Source organism: Mobula hypostoma, chromosome 3 (assembly GCF_963921235.1).
Source record: "Mobula hypostoma chromosome 3, sMobHyp1.1, whole genome shotgun sequence".
Lineage (NCBI taxonomy): Eukaryota > Metazoa > Chordata > Chondrichthyes > Myliobatiformes > Myliobatidae > Mobula > Mobula hypostoma.
This window is the reverse complement of record NC_086099.1, coordinates 81,974,764-82,000,016: the sequence shown is the minus strand read 5'-3', so window position 1 is coordinate 82,000,016 and position 25,253 is coordinate 81,974,764. Positions and strand designations below refer to the sequence as shown.

The following is a 25,253-nucleotide window of genomic DNA, read 5'->3' as shown; positions in this document are numbered from 1 at the left end:
TTACACAATTTCTGTAAAAAATCATCCTTTAGAGCAGGAAATTGACCATTTTCATCCACACGGGCCTCCATGTGACTCTAAGTCAGGAGTTCTTAACCTTTTTTATGCGATGGACCCCTTTGGCAGTCCGGTGAAGCCCATGGACCCCTTCTCAGAATAATTATTTAAATATATGGAATAAGACAAATAGGATCACAAAAGAAACCAATTATATTGAAATATAGTTATCAAAATATTAAAAACACAAATTTGTGATATAGTAATATATGCACTTCTTTATTATCCCATTAAATAACAAGACCATACATTTAAAATATTGGCAAGATAAAATTAAGTTTTATTTTTTAAAGACATATCAGTCTTAAGGCTGTTGTTGCTTAGCTTGAACAAAAATATTAAGCTGTGGTGTGGACTTTGACAAAGCAACACGTATGTCACGTTGGACATCCAGTTGATTTTGGCTTTTTGTTTTAATGGTTACAAGCATTGAAAATCCTGAGTTGCAAAGATATATAGTTTCAAATGGAATTGAAGCTTCCAGATCTAGCTTTACAGCAAGATGATAGGTTTCTCTCAAGAACCACCAGAATTCTCCTTGGCTTTTTGTGTTAAACTCCAATTGAAGTAAGTTTTTTTGTCCCAAGATCAATGAGTTCATCTTTGGCAAGATCAACATATTTCATAAAGTTTACATCAGAAAGAGGATTGCAGATTCATGGGTCAACTTTAATACCATCAAAATGGAAATAATTTTTGAAAGTTCTGGAGAGTTTCCAGGTGTTCATAGATGTCTCGCTTCAAAGAAATTGTCAGAGAAATTTGTATCTTAACTTCATCTTGGCAAAGCACTTCCTCCGGCATTTGAAAGTTTACAAAGATGTCTGCCTCTACTTTCTTCTTCCATATCAGCAGCTTAGCCAAGAAAACACATAATTTTTTCAGCAGCGTCCTTAATGGTGATTTCAGAATGTTGAATTGAAAGATTTATTTCATTCATATGGGTAAAACGATCTGCCAGGTAAGCCAACCATGGATACAATCCTTTTTTTCAAACTGTCCCAAGAGTGGGTTTTACTTTCAAAAAAGTGAAACTTCTGTACGTAGTTTGAACAAGCACTTCAAGACGTCCTCTTGAAACTGAGCAAACTTCTGTGTGGTTGAGAAGCACTTCATATTCTACACACATTTCTTGACCAAGTCTTCTTAAAATGTGATTATTCAAAGACCTACTTTTAATAAAGTTGATGACTTTCATAGCTGATGACAAAACTTTTTTCAGGGTTATTGGAAGAGTCTTTGTTGCCAATGTCTGTGTAAAAATCAATGAGTGATGACGATGTGAGGAGTTTCCTTTTTCATTAAAGTAGCAAAACCAGATGTATTACCAAGTATCACAGGAGCTCCATCTGTGCAAAGAGTGTGAAGTTTATTTTTCCAGTCAAAATTTTGTTTGGCAAATTTTTTTTACCATTTCCAAACCATTGACTGCCTTTGTGTTTCCAAAAGAGACTCATAAAATAGGAGTTCTTCTTTGATTGCATCAGCATATGCATAACGAACAAAAACAAGGAGCTGACTAAATATAAAAGTTGCTGGTGAACGCAGCAGGCCAGGCAGCATCTCTAGGAAGAGGTGCAGTCGACGTTTCAGGCCGAGTTTTTATGTGTGTTGCTTGAATTTCCAGCATCTGCAGAATTCCTGTTGTTTGAGCTGACTAAATGTAGTTTCATCCAGTTGCATACTGAATGGGTATTGTGAGGCTGCCAATTCCTCAATGACCTGCTTCAAAATGTTAGAAGTATCAACTGTTCGAGAATGTATCAAATTATTTGATAAGGGAACCACTTCTAGTTTTACTCTCTGTTCCAGTCTACAGACCAGCTCGACCATTTCCAGACAGTACACATGGCTTTACTAAAGTCTCTCCAATAGTGTGGGGCTTCTTTTGTTTGGCATCTGGTAAGCAACTTTATAGGATGCTTTTAGAAATTTTTCAAATTGAGCTTTCTTCACACAAAGAAAACCCGCATCTCTCGGTGCATTTTCAGGATAGACAGGTGTGAGGTGCTCTTACAGTTTTGCTAACTTCATACTTCTGTTTGCAATAATTTTTATGCACAAAAAGCACCATGGCTTTTGTGTCCCATTACATAGATATACGCGCGTGAAACTATATAATACGTAGTTTTAATCATACTTGCTTTTCTTCAATATTTCAACTTAAATTGGGTCTGCAAAAATATAATAAATAAAGATAAAATAAAATATTTGATTCAATTGACATTTTTGAAACTTAATTTTTGTATGTTTTTCAAGTGATTTGTTTGCAATATCTGCAAAGAAATAAATAATCCACATGTTAATCAACAAATGTGTATGCCAAGTAAGTAAAATAAGGCAGATTTTACAATTGATCCAAGGTTTTCACACTTTCAGTGGCTTTTAGACACTCAGATAGACACAGGGATTACAAAAGTAGTTAAGGCATCGTGTCCTTCCTGGAATTCAGCTATTGTGCATCAAGTTACGTGATATTACAAAAGGCCACGCGACCTTACAGAGAGTTAAAAGTTCTCATTTGAACAGTCCAGTTTTGCAAAACTTTAACAAACAACAAATACAACTCACCTCTTTCTACATATTGACCAACAAGCAATTGTAGATAGAGAATAATGGAGGGCAACGTAGATGTCTAGGTCCCAATGCAAGAACATGTAACTTCACCATTTGGCGGCTGAACAACTACTAGGCGCAGGGCTGCCCGACAGCTGGCCAGCTACATCAAATGAGTATCTGCAGACAGGAAGACTAAGATCACGCTCGATCTAGTGGCAGGTCTAATAACTACCATAATTTTGAATTAGTGATGAGCATACCATAAACAATATTTTGAGATATTTGTAACAACTGTAATCGGATATGAAGATATCTGTGATTTCTATTGGTGAGTAAGTGACAGGTACTGCTAACACTATTGTGGTTTGTTGCCTACATTTATAATTGAAGGAAATGCTCAATTCCAGTTAGAGGTTAGTGAAAATAAAGATGTAAATTTTTACATCCAAGTTCATGGACCCTCTGGAATCTATCTACAGACCCCAGGTTAGGAACCCCTGCTCTAGAAGCACCTAATGAGATTTATTCTTATGTACCCTCCGAAGTGGCCCAGTATGCAAGTTAGTCGCACCATTACATCTACAGTCAATCAGAGGGTTTAAAATTGGATGAACTTTTAAAATGGTAGCCTAGGCACCAAAATCAAATACACTAAAGTCACCTCTAGCCAGTCAACTTTGCACAGATGTGTGATCGGTGTTTAAACCATGGGTGCTAACCCTCAGAATAGTCAAGGAAAAATCTGACATAGTCACAGTTGCAGAATCAATGTGCCAAACTGGTCCAGCACAATCCTTATCCCATCATAAGCACAGTCCCTGTGACTGCAGTGTATACCAACTATACTTTGCATCGCAGTTATCCATCCAGACTACTTCAAACAGCAGTTTACTAACCAGTGACCACTACCATCAAGGACAAGGGCAACAGATATATGAAAACACCACCACCTGCGGGTTCTTGCCAAGCTGCTCATATTGAATTACATCATCTGCTCATCATTGCTGGGTCTAAATCCTGGAACTCTCCATTTAATGGTCTTCGGTTGTCCTTCGAAATCCGATGACAATGTCCACTACTTTAATGGTGATATCTTTGATGACTATACAGTCCTATCCTGGACCCACAAGCTCTATTGCAGGTGGGACATGTATATGTGGTGGTGGTGGCAACCATGGCTGGATTTCTCCTGGCTCTCATCTGCTGTCTTCTGGTTGTTCATTTAATGGTACTATGGGAATAACTTCACCAGAGGAATTCAGCAATTTAAAATGGTGGCTCGTCATCACTTCCTCAAGAACATTAAAAAATTTGGGCAATGCCCAGATCTCAGTACTAACTCAAAGAAAGTTTTACCTGAATAGCTCAGCTGCTCAGAGCAAAGACTTTAAATAAGCTACACCAAAGATGAAAACTGTCTTCTCACAGATTAGGAGAAAGATAAAATACATAAACTGCAGTAAGAGCCAAAAAACTTTAATACATAAAGCCAACAAGCACGGCCTCAGCGCCATCTATCTGTTGTGGCCTACTTTATAATTTTAAGAAGCAATTTTGCAAAAATGCCTCAGCTGTGGACTCAAGTTCATTTATATCATAGTGTGTACCACAGGACTGCACAGAAAGAACAGGCATAGAGGGACATTGAAAATGAGGCAAGTTGGATTAATAGATTGGCATAAATATGGTGGGGCTGAAGGCCTGTTTCTATGCTGTACTTCCATGACTCTAAGCGAGACAAAACATAAATGCAAAGACTTCGGGGCTAATATAGCCCAGCAACTGCACCTATGAGAGGAATAAGGTATTCAACTGAAATAAATGAAACTGTAATTGAGTCACAATTGATTATCTTATGATTATATATTCCTGATAAAAGTGCCGCAGGTCACTTAGATTGGCTTAGTCACGCAGCACTTTCATCATAAATGCATATGAAAACAGGTGCGTATTTTGCATAAATATCACCATCAGGATCTGGGTTATCATCACTGGCATCTGTTGTGAAATTTGTACAGTGCAGTACAGTGTAATACACAAAATATACTATAAATTATAATAAGAAATATGTACAAAAAGAATTAACAAGTAGTGCAAAAAGAGAGCAAAAGTAAAGGCAGACGGGAGGGAAGATGCTGTACAAGAAGCTTCAGGCTCTTGTCCCTCTCTGATGGTAGTAATGAGAAGAGGACATGCCTTGGGTGGAGGGGGTCCTCAATGGTAGATGCCACCTTTTTGATGATGCAATATATCTTTGACATACAAGTTATAAATAAAGCAATGCTGGAAATACTCAGCTGGACAAGCAATAGCTGCAGCGAACCAGTTAATATTTTATAAGTCCCTTTTAATCATGATTGGTTACCATCTATCAAAATCTGTACTAAGCAGGTTGCTAAAAGGAGCAGGGTTTCTGGTCCTGATTGGATAGCTACATGATTGGGTTTTGCAGGTCTTGACTGAGATTTTTATTCCCCAAGTTGCTAGATGACAGGAAGACACCAAATATGGCCTCTTTATTCAAGGGCAATAAGTCTAACATCAAAGATAGGAAGTTTTCTTCTGTCAATTTTGATTTTTTTAAAGTAACAAAATGTATTGAAGAAGGCAATGCAGTTAGTGTAATGTACGTGAACTTCAGTAAGGCATTTGTCAAAGCCTTACACGACCCAAAACATTGTCGTTTTGTGGATCCAATCCAAACTAGCCTAGTGAATCAAAAGTTGACTTGATAATAGGAAACAGGATGATGGCAGTTGCTTTAGCAGTGGAGAAGCTTGTGATCAGTGGTTTACTGCATGGACCAACACTGTGTCACTTCCAGTTTCTTGTATACATTAATGTCTTGGGTGCGAGTGTTGGATGCGTGTTTAGTAAATTTTCAGATGACCTGAAATAGTGGTGACACGAGAAACTGTAAACAGTTTTGGATTACAGAATGATAATGATTACCTGATAAGTTTGGTAGAACAATAGCAGATGGAATTTAATCCAGACTAGTGCAAGATGATGCATTTAGGGAGGTTTGATAAGGGTATGTCACACACTAGATTGAGTATTGATTAACAGGAAGACCTTGGTATACAATGCCATCGATCTCAAGAAGTGACAGCACAGGTAAATAAGGTGGAGAAAAAAGCATATGTAATGGAATTTTTGCTAGGCACAGCTAGAACTTTGTATGCAGTTCTGGTCACTAGACACGAATCAAGTACCTGATTCCACTGGAGAAGGTGCGGAGAGTTGCCAGGATTTTGTTTGGGGTGGAACATTTCCATTACTGGAGTGACTGATCCCCTTGCTATCAACAGAAGGCATAGGTAAGAGACTAAAGAGAACCTGAGACAGTTGTTTTCCCACCTGGAGTGGTTGGAGTATGGAACACTGTCTAACAGGATGGCAGAGGAAGAGACCGTCACAATATTTAAGTGTCTGGATGAGTACTTGAATTACCAAGGACTGGACTACACACCAAATGCTGGCAAATAGGATTAATATAGAGGGATACTTGATGGTGAGCTGAAGGGCCTATTCTTTGTTCAATGCCTATGACTGTTTAATTAGCTTTGAAGATAGTGACACTGAATACGAACACAGGGAAGGCTGTGAGCTTTCATTTTAAACAAATTATTAATTAGACCTCTGCTGTAAAGCATTGTGAGCAATTCTTGTACTGTATTTTAGGAAATAAGTACATGGTCTTGAAGAGAATACAGAACATGATATTGGTGATAAAAGACTTCAGTTACATGGATAGATTTTTGAAACTGAGATTGATTTCTTTACTTCAGAAAACCAGTTTTTATTAAACAAGCAGGAAGAAACTGGCAAACAAGTTGACAATTGAGGTAATAAAATTTAAAATCATTAGCAAAGGAAGTAGAGGAAAAATGAGATGACAACTTTCTCCACAGAGGGTTGTTAGGATCAGAAATGCACTACCTGAAAGGGTGGTGGAAGCTGGAAGTAATTGGTCAAATACTTAGAGGACTAATTTGCAAGGTAATAGAGAAGAGCTCAACTGTGGGACTAAATTAAGCAACTATTTCAAGGCTATGTTACAGGTTATTGATTCTATCCTGTTAAATTTTGAGCAGAATTGTTTCAAATTAATAACTTTACATTAATTTCAGAATCTGGAGCCTCTCCTTCATTGTTCTATTGCATGCATATTGGTTAGCATTCTGAAAGAAATTCTTGTCTCAGCTGTTCATCAAACCCTTGGTCAGTGCAGCCAAAAGGCAATTCTTGTGCTCTCAATAAAGTGTTTTAACTTTCAAAGTGTTTTATCTGCCACAATGATGCATCAGCAGTATCTGATCTCAAAATCCAACCATGGCCACTGACTGATTGTACGTCCATAGTTAGCTAACATCTTAAAACTCCAAATTGTATACGAAGTGTAAAAAGAATCACCATATGCCATGAAACAAAAAGAGTTGTCTCAAAAATAGCTACTTACAATACCAATGCAAGTAAACTAGAAGATGGTACATGTAGAGGGAATATAGCAGAGAGCAGAAAACAAAACCTTGCATGCACAATACAAAAAATGAGTCAATACTCCAAACAGTAGCGGTGGTGGGAATTTGTCTGGGAGAATTCAACATAAGCAGAAAGCGCAGATCCCCTGGCTTAAAAAGGCAGCAATCAAAGGAAATCCAGGAGAAAAGACAGCAGAAGTTATGGAAATTGTGAGGGGTGAGTGTGTGCGTGTGCGTGAGGTAAATGGTGCAAGGACAAGAGTGATCATAGATCAGCTTAGGAAACAGAATAGATAAATGAAGAAATAAAGAAAACGACACACAGGCTCTGGAGATATCTACACTATTGGGGACTTGGATGAAAGGTGACAGAATTACCTTCAGCAACTTTTATTTTTATACAGACTGGGCATTTTGAATTGGCAAAGGTGGTCCCAAGGACAATTTCATGAAGTGCATTTAAGGTACTTCCCCAAATTAATGTGAACCAACTGGAAAACAGGTTATTTTAGATCTGGTCATGTATAGTCAGACAGAATTAAATAGTAATCTGAGTGGGAGATCCTTTGGAGATAAATAATCAAAATGATAAGATTTCATATACAGTTTCAGCAACAAAATACAATTCTGCAACTGGAAAGTTAGGTCAAAATGAGGAGGGGGATGGCTGAATAAACATGAGCAAATGTTTCAGTAAATGTCATAATTCCAATTAATGACAAATTTTATTTTAGAAATCCTATTTAGGAAGTGATCCATTAGCAGCTTATGGTAGTTAGGAATAGTACTTAATTGATGATGCAAATGGTAGGAAGTAGGCTCATGGACTGGAAGTTTATTAATAAACCAGCAGAAATTGAAAATGGAATTTGATTACATTAATTAATAGAATTTGATTAAAGAAGAGCAAGTACTGGCACTTTTAAGGAATATAAAAGTGGATAAGTCTCTGGGACCTGACAGGATATTTCCTAGGACCTTGAGGGAAGTTAGTGTGGAAATAGCAGGGGCTCTGACAGAAATATTTCAAATGTCATTAGAAACAGGGATGGTGCTGGAGGATTGGTGTATTGTTCATGTTGTTCCATTGTTTAAAAAGGGTTCTAATAGTAAACCTAGCAATTATCCACCTGTGAGTTTGACGTCAGTGGTGGGTAAATTGATGGAAAGTATTCTTAAAGATGGTATAATTATCTGGATAGACAGGGTCTGATTAGGAACAGTCAAGATGGATTTGTGCGTGGAAGGTCATGTTTGACAGATCTTATTAAAATTTTTGAAGAGGTTACTAGGAAAGTTGACGAGGGTAAAGCGGTGGATGTTGTCTATATGGACTTCAGTAAGGCCTTTGACAAGGTCCCACATGGAAGATTAGTTAGGAAGGTTCAATCGACAGGTATTCATATTGAAGTAGTAAATTGGATTCAGCAGTGGCTGGATGGGAGACGCCAGAAAGTAGTGGTGGATAACTGTTTGTCAGATTGGAGGCCAGTGACTAGTGGTGTGCTTCAGGGATCTGTACTGGGTCCAATGTTGTTTGTCATATACATTAATGATCTGGATGATGGGGTGGTAAATTGGATTAGTAAATATGCAGATGACACTAAGATAGGTGGAGTTGTGGATAATGAAGTAGGTTTTCAAAGCTTGCAGACAGATTTAGGCCAGTTAGAAGAGTGGACTGAAAGATGGCAGATGGAGTTTAATACTGATAAATGTGAGGTGCTACATTTTGGTAGGACTAATCAAAATAGGACATACATGGTAAATGGTAGGGCAATGAAGAATGCAGTAGAACAGAGGGATCTAGGAATAATGGTGCATAGTTCCCTGAAGGTGGAATCTCATGTGGATAGGGTGGTGAAGAAAGCTTTTGGTATACTGGCCTTTACAAATCAGAGCATTGAGTATAGGTGTTGGGATGTAATGTTGAAATTGTACAAGGCACTGGTGAGGCCAAATTTGGAGTATTGTGTACAGTTTTGGTCACCCAATTATAGGAAAGATGTCAACAAAATAGGGAGTACAGAGAAGATTTACTAGAATGTTACCTGGGTTTCATCATCTAAGTTACAGAGAAAGGTCGAACAAGTTGGGACTTTATTCTTTGGAACGTAGAAGGTTGAGGGGGGACTTGATAGAGGTATTTAAAATTATGAGGGAGAGAGATAGAGTTGACGTGGATAGGCTTTTTCCATTGAGAGTGGGGGAGATTCAAACAAGAGGACATGAGTTGAGAGTTAAAGGGCAAAAGTTTAGGGGTAACATGAGGGGGAACTTCTTTACTCAGAGTGGTAGCTCTGTGGAACGAGCTTCCAGCCGAAGTGGTTGAGGCAGGTTCGATGTTGTTGTTTAAAGTTAAGTTGGACAGCTATATGGACAGGAACGGAATAGAGGATTATGGGCTGAGTGCAGGTCGGTGGGACTAGGTAAGAGTAAGAGTTCAGCACGGACTAGAAGGGCTGAGATGGCCTGTTTCCATGCTGTAATTGTTATATGTTAAACTAGCTAGAAATACGAATTCAAATCTGGAGGCTTGCTGCAAACATGCATAGAGATGCAAAAATTAAAAGTTGGCCCCTCAGAAGACAGAAAAATTAACAGTGGTAAATTAGGAACACAAAAAGATGTTAAATAGTGTGCTGAATTTCATGGTGAAGGATGCACTGATAACAGTAAGTCATCAGTGAATAATAGATAATTTACAATAAATCAACATCACTAGTTTCCCTAGTGTTTTTCTCTAAAGACTCCCAAATCCCCTGGAATTGACACTCCGCATTCCAAAAGAGTGGCAGCAGAGATGACATACATTTGTTCAGTTTTCAAAATGCTTTAGATTCTGGAATGTTCCAAGTTTTAACAAAAAGAGCAATTCAAGAGAAGAGAATGGGAGAATAGTACTTTGGCAAGACCACATCTGAAGTATAATTCTGGTGTCCTTATTTAAGGAAGAGTACACCCATCTTAGAGGAAGCTTTACCAAGGTTTACTCAACTGATATGTAGGAAAGGAAACTTGTTTTAGAAGGAATTACTAAGCAAACTGACCCTATATTCTAGGCTTTTGAAAAGAATAAGAGATAATCCCATAGAAAAATACAGGATTCTGAGGGGACGTGAGGGGTAGATGGCTAAGGACCAGGGTAAGTGGGGAATTTCTTCCCAGAGACAATTGACACAGCCAGTAGACCCAAGTTTAACCCTGACCTCCAGTGGCACCTGTGTGGAGTCTGCATCTTATTCCTATGACTGAGAGTTTTCTCTCATATCTCAAATATATGTGAACAGAAGGTTTATTAGCTACTATAAATGGCCTCTTCTGTTTAGCCAAGTGCTGGAATTGAGGGTGGCTGCTGGCGGGCAGTTGAGAGAATGATGGGAATATAGGGAGACCAGGTACAGGGTCAATAGATGGGGGAAAAGGACTGATCTGTGAGTGGCCCATTTCGATGGCCGAAATGGTGGCCTCCTTTGTCACAGGGAAATATGGATCCTTGTGCTTTTGCACACAGAGGTTTAGATTCTGTGCATATTTGAGATTCAGATAGATTATAGGACTGAGTGGGAATTAGGGAGGTAAACTGAGTTAAAGACCAAAATTTGAGTCATAAACAGTGAACGGCACAGCTGACTCCTATTCTTCGTATGGGCATTATCTGTAGTTATCTTTCCCTAGCAGGCCAATTTATTGGAAAAATGGAGTGAATGAGAATACATTTCCTTTAAATCACTTCTTCCAATAAAACACTGTTTACACAATATTTAACTTGTCACTATACCTTTATTTAAGTCAAAAATTGTGTCGGGAAAAATTCAGAGGTGCCTACATATAAGCTTTCCATGTTCTTTGAATAGCTACAACTTTCTATTAAGAATGTCAACATGGGCAGAATCATGCAGTATGTGGTCAAGAAATACATACTTTAATTGCCAACTCTGAATCACTATGAGAAATTCAGACAATATTTGTAATAATGATGAAACTTTAAAAATTAACAGTTACAGCATTATTCTGAAACTTTGCCCACCCCAACCATTCAAAGCCCAACAGGGTCTATGAAAAAAGTTAACATAACAATAAAAAAGCCACATAACACCAGCAACATATTATGTTGCTCAACAAAGTGTTACACAACCTGCCATAAACAAGGATTTCTTTTAAAAAATAAAAGTGAGGAATTGTCCAGCCATTAGAAAGAAAACATCCATGGGTTTTCTTTAACAGACAAATTTGTTATATTTGGGCAGAATCTGAAGTCCATATTTCTTCAATATGAAATCTTAATTTGCCTAGCCTCCTACAACAGCGTAACTTCAATACTGAGAATATTCCTTCGATTGAAGTTTGCCAATAATGCGTTCCAGTTGTCGTTTGGCTTCGCACTGAGGAAAGTTGCCCATTTCATAATATTGAGGAGCTATCTTCACCAACCTATTTAAACAGAAAGTACATGTTACTATTTTTGATTACATACGCACCTCTAAAAATTAGTAAACCAGAGCTTGAACTCTGATTTCGAAAAAAAAATGCTGGCATTTCATTGAAATAGGTAAGACACTTTTAAAACTATGCAATTGATCTCCCTGATATTTTACAGCATGAAATTTACTGGAAAGCAGAATAATGTTGAGCGGGCTTTGGAAATTATAATATTAATGCAATAAAATTGCTGGCATAACATACCAGAGAAAAATAGAATGCATATTTTACTGAAACAAGCCTTAAATTCATGTGAATGCAGTTCTTCAACTAATGCCATAGAATACAGTTGCAAGAAGTTTGTGAACCCTTTGCAATTACCTGCCTTTCTGCATTAATTACTCATAAAATGTGGTCTCATCTTCAACTAAGTCACAATAATAGACAAACATAATCCGCCTAAACTACTTTTCATGTCTTTATTGAACTGACTGCTTAATCATTCACAGTCCAGGTTGGAAAAGGTAGGTGAACCCTTGTATTTAATAACTGGTAGAACTTTTAGCAGCAATAACCTCCACCAAATGTTTTCTGCAGCCGCTGATTAGACTCACACAGTGGCAAAAAGGAATTTTAGACCATTCCTCCATACAAAACTATCTCAGTTCATCAATATTTCTGCGTTAGCTTGCATGAACAGCTCTCTTCAGGCCATGCCACAGCATCTCAATTGGGTTAAGGTCTGGACTCTAACTTGGCCATTCCAAACATGCATTTTCTTCTTTTTAAATCACTCTGTTGATTTACTATTGTATTTCAGATCATCGCCTTGTTGCATCATTCAACTTCTATTGAGCTTCATCTGATGGACCAATACCCTGACGTTCTCTTGTAAAATGTTTTGATACAATTTTGAATTCATTGTTCCCTCAAATATTGCAACCTGTCCATGCTCTGAGGCAACAAAGCAGCCCAAACCATGATGCTCCTTAGCTGAGATGAGGTTTTGGTGTGTGCAGTGCCCTTTTTCCTTCAAACAGAGCACTGTGTATTTGTGCCAAAAAGTTCAACTTTTGTCTGATCTGTCCACAAAACATTGTCCCAGAAGCATCGCAGAACATCCAGGTGGTCTTTTGCACATGAGATGTGCAGCAATGTTTTTTTTGGAGAGCAGTGGTTTCCTCCATAGTGTCCTTCCATGAACACCTTTTTTGTTCAGTGGTTTTCTTATAGTGGACAGCTGAACAGAGACTTTAGCAAGTTCTAAACATTTCTGCAGATCTTTTGCTGTTACCCTTGGGTTCTTTTTCACCCCCCCCGCCCCTTCAGCATTGAACGTTGTGCTCTTGGTGTGATCTTTGCAGGAAGCCCACTCCTAGAGAACGTCACAACAGTGCTGAATTTCCTCCATTTGTAGACAATTTCTCTGTTGATTGATGAACACTCAGGTCTTTACAAATGCTTTTGTAGCCTTTTCCAGCTTCATGCATCTCTACAATTTTTCTTCTAAGGTCATCTGAAAGTTGTTTTGATCGAGGCATGATGCACATAAACTGATCTTTTTGAGAAGAACAGGCTCTGTCAGTAACCTGACTTCGTGCGTCTTTTGTTTTTTTTATATATAGGGCAGGGCACCTCTGCAACTCACATCTCCAATCTGATTGACTGGAACACCTGACTGCAAAAAACTTATGAAGAAGGCATTAGCTCAGAGGTTCACATACTTTTTTTCAATCTGAACTGATTGTTTAAATGGTTGTACTCGGTATTGATGAGAAGTAGTACAATTGTTTGTGTGTAATTAGTTTAGGCAGATGTGCTTATCTATTATTGTGACTCAGATGAAGATCAGACCATATTTTATGTGTAATTAATGCAGAAAACAAGGTAATTGCAAAGGGTTCACAAACTTCTTGCAACTGTATATGCTAAGTAGGAGGCAAGAAGATAGGAACAGGAGTAGGCTGCAAAACCCTTCAAGCTTACCCCACCATTCAATATAACCATGGATAATCAATGCTGATCTCCACTCCTCTTCTGTGCAAGTCCCTCACAAGGCTCGATTCCCTGATCCACCTTAAATATATCTGGTGATCTGCCTTCTGCTACTTTTAAGGGTAGAAATGCTAGAGATTCACTACCCAAAGAATGCACCTCAATATTAAATGAATGGCTCCTTATTTTGCAACTACTGTACATCGCCTTGTTCATGACTCTTCTGCTAGCAAAGTATCTCAAATTCTACTGTTAAGCCTCCTTAAAATTTTGTGCCAGTGTTAATATCAAAATGATGCCCAAATATTGCAAAGTGATTACCAGATCAGAAAATCTGTTTCACTTTCTTAAAATGTACGTTACCAAACATACCTGCATACCTAAGCATATCAAAGGAAATCTGATTCAAAAAGTACATTTCTTCAATTTGACTGATCAGAAAAAAAATCCCAAACCCTTGAACTTTCATTGTGAGGATATTATATATTATGAAGTTCAAATGGGTGCATTCTATCTTCTTGAATGGAGTCCACAATACGGAAATAAGGGCATTTAACTACTGGTCAATGTTGGTAGAGATCCTTGGAATTAAACTGTTACAGCTCATTATTGTCTTCATTTTGCCCTCTTTGGACCTCCCCTTAAATACATCTATTCATCTCAAAGGCCAGTACTTTAAATTCCTCAGCTTTACCATTTCAGAGGATCTGTCCTGGGACCAGTAAACAAGTGCCGTTACAAAGAAGCTCCTCTACTTTCTTAGAAGTTTGCGAACATTCAGCATGTCATCTAAAACTTTGACAAACTTTTATAGGTGTACTGTGTAGAGTATCCTGACTGGTTGCATCATATGAAAACACCAATGCCCTTGTGCGGAAGAGCCAACAAAAAGTAGTGGATACAGTCCAGTCCGTCATAGGAAAAGCCCTCCCCACGACTGAGCACATCAACAAGGAATGCTGTCACAGGAAAGCAGCATCCTTCATCAAGGACCTCTACCATCCAGGTAATGCTGTCTTCTCACTGCTGCTACAGGGAAGGAAGTACAGGACCCTTGGGTCTCATACCACCAGGTTCACCAACAGTTATACCCCTCAGTCATCAGGCTCCTGAACCATAATGGATAACTTTACTTATCTCAACACTGAACTGATTCGACAACTATGGATTCACTTTCAAGGACATTACAACTTAATGACTTCAATATTAATTATTTTATTTTTCTTTTTGCATTTGCACAATTTGTCGTCTTTTTGCACACTGATTGTTTGTCTTTCTCTTGCGTGTAGTTTTTTTTTCATTGATCCCATTGTGTTTCTTTGTATCTACTGTGACAGCCCAGCAGGACATGAATCTGAGGCGACGTCCACACTAGACCGGATAATTTCGAAAATGCTGGTTTCATGTAAAAACGACAGGCGCCCACACTAGGCATTTTTTAAAATACCTGTCCACATTAAAATGGATATTTGGATGAATCTCCTCAGGAAAACAATGAAATGCAGCGCTGCCGTCACCATTTGTTCCAGCACGTCATGACAGCGGTTTTAAAAATAGCCAGTTCCCCGTACACACTACGCCGGATATTAGGCGTTTTCAGATTTATTCACTCTGGACAGCGTTTCTGAAAATCTCCGTTTTTAGGGGAGGAAAATGCCATTTCAGTGTGGACAGAGGGTCAAAATGAAGAGAAAAAGCTTCGGTTACAGATTTATCCAGTCTAGTGTGGACGTAGCCTCAGGGTAGTATATAGTAAAAAATTAAAGAACTTTGACAATAAATTTACTTTGAACTTGAAATTCTACATCCCAAATGGTCTGAATAAACAAATGTTTACTTCTGATATTCTCTACAACTGAAAATGCTTCATGTCTATTTTTGCCAAAATTATCTAGTGCGACAAGCTTCTGTCTGTTCAATCTTCCTGATAAATTTAACCTTTCAATTCTAGTTAACAACCTTATTAATCTTCCTTGCATCATCTCGAGTGCTCCTATATTATTTTCTGATCAAGACAGAACAGTGCACAGAATGAAATATGGTCTAATCAAGGTTTAACAATTCTATGTTTTCATCTCTGAATATGAAATAAACGAATTCAAGTATAATTGTTTGGGATATGTTGCCTGCACTAAATGAATTGGCAAGAGGGAAGAAAATAGGGATGGCAGGTTTTTTAATTGTACATTTAAGACACTTTTATTATCCAGCATGTAAGAAATTTAATGAGAATTATCACTGCTACATTTTGAAATCTGGAGTGAAAGAGGAATTTCAAGACAATTGTGATGATTACTTAAGATTTAGAATGATGATTGAAAATGATAATCTAAATTTGCAGATAATGAGAGAACTAGCAGGGAGCTAAGGCAATTCATGTATTTAAAAAAAAAATGGAAGAAATCTAAAGAAAAAACTTAGTGCTTCTTTTTTTGAAAAATTAACCTTCATTACTTTTTTCTAGTTTATAATCAACATGCTATTAACTCTGCCACCTATCTTCTCATTTTGTGTACTGTAAACTTGGTTATAAATTAGTTTCATGATGATCCAACATATTTTAGAGCATTAAACCAGTTCATTCATTGTACTTCTTCAAAGAATTCCATAGTACTGGTCTCCACTTTGAAAGCAGGTGTCCAAATATCTTTTCGATTATATTTGTGGTTTTTTTTACCTTTCTAATTGCTATTGAACTATCTGAACTATATTTGTCAAGACTATTCTCTCTAGTGCCTTGTAAAAATACTCAGCCCCAACCCTTTGTTCACATAAATGAGCATTACAAGCAGGGACTTTGATCAATTTTTAACTGAGAATTTTTATTGGCGAATCACATGCTCCCTCCCCCACCCCCACAGCACAGCCCAAACAAAAAGAAACAGGGAAAATAATAAAGCATGAAAAAGTAAAATTTTAAAAACTGAAATGTCAGCAGTTAAAAGGTATACATCCCCATTTGCTCAGTACTTCATTGAACCACCTCTCACAGCTAGTAAAGCCAGTAGTCTCAGCATTGATTGAAGAGTAAACAGTTGACATTTTGGGCTGAGACCGTTCATCAGGAATCAGGACCAGTCCTGCTGAAGGATCTTGGCCTGGATAGCTGACTGTTTACTCTTTTCCATAGATGCTGCCTGACCTGCTGAGTTCCTCCAGCATTTTGTGTGTTCGTTGGATTTTCAGCATCTGTAGATTTTCTCATCTCAGAGCCAGTAGACTTTTTGGTTAAGTCTCTATTTGCTTTGCACATCATGATGGAGCAAGATATTCCCATTCCTCCTTGCAAAATTGTGCCAGGTTAGTTGGGAAGTGGTGGTAGACCTAAGTCCTGAAGTCGGGTTAAGGTAAGGACTTCTCACTCAAGGACATCAGTTTTCTTCAGTTGAAGCCACTCAATGGTTGCTCTGGCACTGTGCTTTTGGTCTTGTCCTGCTGAAAGATGAACTTCCTCCCCAGTTTAATCTTTCTGGCATAGGCTAGCAGGTTTTTAAAATCAGGGTCTCTGCATTTAGTAACATCCACCTTCCCATCAATCCTGACCAGATTTCCAGTCCCTGCTATTGAAAAGCATCTCTACAGCATTATGCTACCTCCACTATACTTAGCAGTAGGGATGGTGTTAGCTGGCTGATGCGCAGTATTAGATTTACGTCACACATACAGCTTAGTGTGGAGGCCAAGTTCCACTTTAGTCTCATCTGCCCACAAGACCTACTTCCACATCTTCACAGTGATATTTTGCTAAGTCTTTACTAGCAAGGTTATGTTTTTTTTAAGCCAGGGCTCTGGTTGCAGCCACTGCCTTCTGCATCTCACTCAGTTACTGTTGGTATCACAGTGGCCTGTCTCACAAGTGCCATTCTTCTCCAGTGATTGAGTTTAGAAGGGTGGCCTAACCTAGGCAGTGTGGCTGTGGTTTCACATTTTTCCCCACTTTCTCTTGACGGACTGCACTGAGCTTCGAAGTCTGTTCAGTGCTTTTGAGAAGGTCTTGTATCCTTCTCCAGATTTGTGCTTCTCTATCAAAAACAAAAAGAAAATCTGCAGATGCAAAATGCTGGAGGAACAGAGGAGGCCAGGCAGCATCTATGGAAAAGTGTAAACAGTCGATGTTTTGGACCGAGACCCTTGATTCATCAGGACTGGATAAAAACAGATGAGAAACCAGTGTAAGAAGGTGGGGGGAGGAAGAAATACAAGGTAGCAGGTGGTAAGTGAAACCAGGAGAGGGGGAGGGGTGAAGTAAAGAACTGAGAAGTTGATTGGTGAAAGAGTTAAGGGCCAGTGAAGGGGTAATCTGATAGGAGAGGACAGAAGGTCATGGAAGAAAGAAAAAGGGGAGGAGCACTAGAGGGAGATAATGGGCAGATAAGGAGATATGGTGAGGGGGGAAATTGGATGGGGGATGGTAAAGGAGAGGGGCAGAGGCCAATACTGCAAGTTTGAGAAATCTATGTTCATGCCATCAGGTTGGAGGCTAATCAGACAGAATACAAGGTGTTGCTCCACCAACCTAAGTGTGGCCTCATCACGACAGTAGAGGAGGCCAAGAACTAACAGATTGGAATAGGAAGCAAAATTAAAATGGGTGGCCACGGGGAGATCCCGCTTTTCCTGTTGAACAGGACATGGGTGCTTGGCGAAGCGGTCTCCCAGTCTACATTGGGTCTCACTGATATACAGGTGACCATACTGAGAGCAGTAGATGACCTCAACATGCACACAGGTGAAGTATCGACTCACCTGGAAGAACTGCTTGGGGCTCTGAATGGTAGAATGGTAGTGAGGGAGGAGGTGTAGGGGCAGGTGTAGCACTTATTCCACTTGCAAGGATAAGTGCAAGGAGGGAGATCAGCGGGAGGGACGAATGGACAAAGAAGTAATGTAGGGAGTGATCCCTGCAAAAACAGGGGAAGGGTGGGGAAGATGTGCTTGGTAGTGGGATACTGTTGGAGATGGCAGAAGCTACAATGAATTCTGTGCTGGAAGCAGAGGCTGGTGAGGTGGTAAGTGAGGACAAGAGGAACCCTATCTCTGGTGGGGTGGCAGGAGAATGGGTTGAGGGCAGACAGACATGCGTAAAATAGAAGCAATGCGGGTGAGGACAGTGTTGATAGTGGAGGAAGGGAAGCCCCTTTCTTTGATGGGAAGGTGCCTCTATCATCATTTTCCTGACTTGCCTTGAATGCTCTTGTCTTCATTTTGCTTTGGTCTGTTGAAAATCTACCATAGTGCTGGACCTTACAGAGAGGAGGTATTTATTCAGGTGATCCTCCAATTTTCTACATCAACAATTTGGGTGAGGTGGTACAATAATAAACAGTATTGCACCCAATGAAAGTTTGTGTAGTGATTATATAGGGAATGAATACTTCTATAGCATCGCAAGTTTGGTTGTTAGGTTTTAGTAAATTGCTGACAGGTTTTGGAATTTCTCTTTTGGTTTGCCATGATGCGCAATGTTTTGTGGTTTATCTCAAAATATCCTACTTCAATATATTTTAAATTTAGAAAATGGGACAGTAAAATGTGAAAATAGTTGTGGGGGCTGAATTCTTTTTAAGGCACTGGATGCAAGAAAGAAAAAGAACCCCATTATGTCTGTCTTACATTTTCCGGGCTCTGCAACTTGTGTTCAGGCAGATCATCAGTCAATAGTATGCAACCGCTACAATTCCACATACAAATGCTATTAAATGACTCAGTCTAAATCATTTAAATGTGATTTGTCATGATGTCTACAGCCTGATTATAGGTATTTGATTGTAGCTAAGTATCAGAAGTGACCATTTCAAGGCAACAGTAATCACTGCTCTCCTAGTGGTGTGCTGTGCTTCAGCCATATCAATTTTATCCAACAACTATATTCTTTTTCCACCAATTTAAATGTAGGTCTGCTCTGAATTTTTTGCAAAAACTGTACATCAGCATATTGATTGAGACTATTTTAACCTCATCTTTTACAATATTAAAAGCCTGCTGCGGGGTTTTTCCTTATCTTGATAAAATTATGAAACTGGAAGGTTGAGACCAAAAATAATAATAAACAAATGAGTTAGATGCTATGCAAATGTAATTACATTAAATTACAGTGCTCATCTGCTGTGAAGTTTAATTCCTTCTTATGAGCCCAATCTGAAATTTCAGATTGGATCTCAAACTAGAATTCAATGATTGATACTAGGAACAATTTACAGCAGAGTCAAGTTCTTCAAAACCCACATCTCAGTACATTACCATTCAGGTTTGATATCTGTACAGGTCCGGATGTAGTTTTTTGTGGTGAGTACAAATTCATTGTATAGCACCCATTCAGGTTTATGGTCCAGGACAGTAGAAGGATGAAGCTGCACAACCTGGTTATCTTTCACTGTCAAGTAATGGCCTGTGCGTTCTAAGTGAGCCACCTAAAAAGAAGTGGAAGAAAGTGCTCAATGAGCAATTGCGAAACACTGCAGTTGAAAATTGGGGTGAGGCAGATGGGTGGAAAGAGGAAAGAAACAATAATCCATCAATGCTTGAAGCATATGCTTATTTTAGGATGTCAACAAAACTGTCTACTATCCATAATGCTTTCATGACAAGTCAGTTTCCTTGATGTCTTACCTAATTTTCCTTTACCTGTACAAGCAGCGAACATCTCCCGTTAACTTCTGGCTGAAGCATGTGACAACATTCTTTCAAAAATTAACAAGATGAAAATATCTTAACAATATGACCAGGAAATAAGTACTAATCTTTCCAACGTGGACAGCAAAGGAAAAGATTAAGTACAAAAGAGAAAAATCGAGGGCTTGAAATGGAAACCCATATTAGGATTCATTGGGGTGACAAGGTACCACAGTGGTTAGTACAACTTTTTTTTAAAAACAGTACAGGTGATCCAGGTTCAATTCCCACCGCTGCATGGAAGGAATGTGTAAGTTCTCCCTGTGACCACGTGCATCTCCTCCAGGTGCTCTGGTTCCCCACCCCCACAGTCCCAAGATATACTGGTCGGTAGATTAATTGATCATTGTAAATTGTCTCACGATTAGGCTAGGATTAAATCGAGGGATTGCTGGGTGGCACAACTGGAAGGACCAGAAGGGCGTATTCCGTGCAGTGTCTCAATAAAAAATAATAAATCACATTCATCACAATGCATGTGTCAGTCATTATATCACATTCATTCTATTTATAGGGGGTTTATCTTGGACACAAAAGGTATCTTTCTTAAAGCAAATAATTATTGAGTCTTACTAATCAACATACTGCATCACTGAAATGTGTTGTGAAGACCATTTAATATCCACCGTCCTAATGCTTTTGATATTTTCCCACTGCTTTCAATTGGGTTGTTTGAGTTGACCTTGGTGAAACCTCATCACTTTACATAGACATGCACAGGTGTTTCAGAAAACCTTGTGATGTTAGAAATACAATAATTTACTTAAACTTGAAGTACTCACTTGGCACTAAGTATAAACAACAAGGTTATATTTGATCTAATGGTTCAAAAAAGCATTCAGAATAATGCTTACATATCTGCCAAGAGTTTCAAAAAGACCACATGAACATATTAGTTCACTGCAAAGCACCAGCATTCCATTAAAATATCAATATCTACTGTTCCTCTGAAAAGCATGACTCATATCATATAATAACCTAAATCTATTTCAAGGCTTTTTGATTTTCATGGCAGATTTTTAAGATGTGATGTCATAGACTGATCAATTTGTTTCCACCATATATTCTATCATATGCCTTGAGTTTTTCAAAGCACACAAAAAATTACTTATGTATGAGCAAGACCTTTAATAATACAATTACCCTATTCAAATTAGTTTTAATTTATGTTGAAGGTCAAATAATTCTTGTGGAAAAGCACTTTCCATCTTCAGACAATAACTACCTGATTATATCTGTCCACATTTAATCTGCATACTCAACAGGTATTTAGAGCAAGATCGTATTGTTACAAATTTTAGATCAGTATTTGATAACCCACTTCATCTCCATGCATTGGTTTCAAATAAAATCATTTTCCAAAAATGCATGAAAGCGTTTTGCTGAAGCCTCAAGAAGCCTATTTATATGTCTTGTGGTTCTGAATATGAAAAATAATACCACTGCTTTCTCTCCACCCCAAAAATTAGCACCAATATTCAACAGCAATGACTACACTGATACCAAACCATACAGAACTCATGGTAAAATAATCACTTAAGCTTTACATATCTCAAAACATTCCCATTAACATCAGATAATTGGGGAAAGCTATTATAGTTTGTGCATTAAATTTGGTTTATGGGACACAAATACTGTGAAACTACACAATGGGTCATTCTGTCAGATGTCAACATTTAAGGGATCACACACACCAATGAGGAAAGTTGTCATTTCCAAGCAAATGTACACAGAAACTAAGCTAGAAAAATAAAAAGCTCCTTCACTTCTGGTAAGTAGGAATAGCTAATTTCATTTTAAGGAAAAGCTAGCTTTAAAAAAAAACAAATTCAGTTACAGAAAACAAGGAGCTGAGAAACACCAAACACAAAAGAAATAGGCAAGATAGTGTATTTTCTGGCTTGCTACATAGAATGCCACACAACAAAGACACAGCACTCTTCATAATGCAAGTTATAATAGTGCTGAAAGATTAATTCTCACTCAAATGACCCAAGTATTTCCAGTATCTTGCTTTATTTCATAATTTCGGCACCTGCAGTCTTTTGCTTAAGGAATTATCCAGTGGAACCTTGAAACAGATCCAAGAGACCAAATTGACTGATTGCCTCAAATGATGGCACTAAATGGCTGCCTTGAGCTCATCTGCAGAAACAGCTTGAATTCCTCTCTTTAAATGGCTTTTTTTCCCTGGTTCAAGGCGGCTGGGATTCTATCTAGGTCCCTGATCTGCAATGGCACTCAAAACTGTGGTTTTTCCATAGTGGGTGAGTTCTCTCTGCTGGAGCTCGCCAGCCAGCCATTTTCCAACATTCTCCAGCCGCAGGGGTGGAGAGTGGGAGACTGACTGTGTCATGTCAAACTGTTGGTTAACAATAGTTTTTGTTGACTGCAGATCACTGTCTCTCTGGGTGCCTTGCGGGTTTGTGGGTGGTGGGCAATGATGGTTTTTGCTGAAATGGGTGGGGGGGGAGGGAGGAGGGAGGTTGGTGCTTTCCTGCTGTTTGAGCAGGGAATGGGAGAAAGGCTTTGGGGTTCTAACATTTTTTCTGTTCATTCCTCTGGGGTTTTTCCATGGATGTCTGCAGGTTGGATACATTCTCTAAAAAAAGAACCATTTCATTAAGAAAAGCTCAAAGGTGTGTTTTTAAGATTATTTCCATGTAAAGAAAGAACAAGCTTTCAGTCTAGTCAAGAAGATCAATAATGATAAGCAATTTTTAACTAGATCATGGACTTAAGTTGTACATCCTTATTTCCGCAATGGTTGTCACATGGTTGCAACTTTACCAATATGCAATACTCTGGTTACACAAATGGTTTTCTGTAATGCACTATTTTAGGAACCAACCACCCCCCCCCAACCCCCGGCTATCACAATACGAGGATAATTAACAAAACACTATCATAAAGATGACAATAGAAAAAAGGGAAGGAAAGCTCGTGTGAATAAAAGGTTGGAAACATTTTCAGCTGCAGACCAATCTAATGGGTTATCATAGCTGCACAAGTTTAAATTTCACTACCAGCTTATCAAAACACCTAATCTGATTTCTATTGCTGAAATACAAGCTTGCTCACAACTTCAATTTATATACCCATTCAAAGCTCTTGGCTGGTAGATGAATTTAGAATTGATAACCATCAAACTAGAACATGGCTAATAAAATATATTTTTTGAAATAGAGGGGCACGTTATTGAAGTCATTAAACCACAGGTATAACTTGTCAGAGTGCAAACATACTCACTCAGTGGACATGAAAATACATATCAACCATAATCTCACTGAATTCTGAAACAAGTTTATTGGAGTGTATAACACATTCCTGTTACTGTCCAATATCTAACAAAGGACTTGAGACTGACTTCAAAAATACATTTCTCACTGTTTTATTTCACACCTGAGGTTTTTGCCCTGGTCTTTTTTTTGTACAATTAGCCCTGCTAATTCAAATCATAGAAATACAGAAAAAAATATAGAAGAAGTAGAAGTCAGTTGGTCCTTCAAGCTTGCCCTACCATTCAACACAACCGTGGCTAATCCTATGTCTCAGTACTATATTCCCGCTCTCTCCCCATTCTCATTAATATCGTTTGTGACTGGAACAGCACGTTCAGTAACTTGCTCTGAACAACATTCTGTGGATGACAGTTCACAACCCCCTTACCTCATATGGCAGTTCAAAGTAAATTTACTATCAAAATACATAGTGCCTACAAAAAAGTATTCATCCTCCTTGGAAGTTTTCATATTTAATTTGTGTTTTTTAAAAACACTGATCAACAGAAGACTTTCGTGTCAAAATGAAAACAAATCTTGACAAAGTGATTTAAATTAATTACACACGTAACACGCACAATAATTGATTGCCCCTTTAGTATGATACACCAAATCATCATTGGTGCAGCCAACTGGTTTAAGAAGTCACACAATTAGTTAAATGGAGATAACCTGTGTGCAGTCAAGGTGTTTCAAATGATTCTAGTAAAAATATACTTGTATCTGGAAGGTCCAATTGCTGGTGAGTCAGTATCCTGACAAAAACTACACCAAGGTGACAAGAGAACACTCCAAGCAACTCCACAAACAAGTTATTGAAAAGCACAAGCTAGGAGACAGATACAAGAACAATTCCAAGTCACTGAATATTTCTCGGAGTACAGGGAAGTCAGTCAGGACATGCAAAGAATATAGCACAGGTGTAAATCTGCTGAGAGCAGGCCATCCTCAAAAACCGAGTGACCGTGCAAGAAGGGGACTAGTGAGGGAGGCCACCAAGAGACCTACGACAACTCTGGAGGAGTTGCAAGCTTCAGTGGCTGAGATGGGAGAGTGGAAAAAGGAAAGCAACAGTTGAAAAAAAATCTCACTTCGAATTTGGCTGGAGTTTGCCAGAAGGCATGTGGGAACTCTGAAGTCAGCTGGAAGGTGGTTCTATGGTCTAATAAAACCAAAATTGAGCTTTTTGGCCATCAGACCAAATGCTATGCTTTGCATAAGCCAAGCACAGCACATCACATCATCAAATACACACCATCTCTACCGTGAAGCATATTGGTGGCTGCATGTTGGCGATGTTTCACAACAGCAGGCCCTGGAAGGCTCGTGAAGGTAGAGGGTAAAATTAATGTTGCAAAATACAGGGAAACCGTGGAGGAAAACATGATGCAGTCTGCAAGACAACTGTGACTTGGGAGAAAATTTGTTTTCCAGCAAGACAATGACCTGCAGCATAAAGCCAAAGCTACAGAGGAATGGCTTAAGCACAACAAAGGTAATGTCCTGGAGTGGCCAAGTCAGAGTCCAGACCTCAATCCAATTGAGAATGAGGCTGGGCTTGAAAAGGGCTGTTTGCTCACGATCCCCATGCAAGCTGACAGTGCTTGAGCAGTTTTGTACAGAATGGGGGGAAAATTGCAGTGTCCAGATGTGCAAAGCTGATAGAGACCTATCCACAAAGACTTAATGCTGTAATTGCTGCCAAAGGTGCATCTACTAATTACTGACTTGAAGGGGGTGAGTAATTATGCAATCAATTATTTTATGTTTCAAAATTGTAATA

General features: G+C 38.6%; 1 protein-coding gene across 2 annotated transcripts in view; it reads right to left on the bottom strand.

The window, feature by feature from the left end:
* Nucleotides 1-10,849: 10,849 nt before the first annotated feature.
* The window catches only part of dhx15 (DEAH (Asp-Glu-Ala-His) box helicase 15), a 127,696-nt gene continuing 113,292 nt past the window's right edge, over nucleotides 10,850-25,253 (bottom strand). For both annotated transcript variants that reach the window (XM_063043359.1, XM_063043360.1), the window contains exons 13-14: nucleotides 19,758-19,927; nucleotides 10,850-11,534 (exon numbers count right to left, since the gene is read on the bottom strand). In XM_063043359.1, the coding sequence (XP_062899429.1) occupies nucleotides 11,417-11,534; nucleotides 19,758-19,927 (288 nt within the window). In that variant the 3' untranslated portion in view covers nucleotides 10,850-11,416. The remainder of the gene's footprint in view (nucleotides 11,535-19,757; nucleotides 19,928-25,253) is intronic.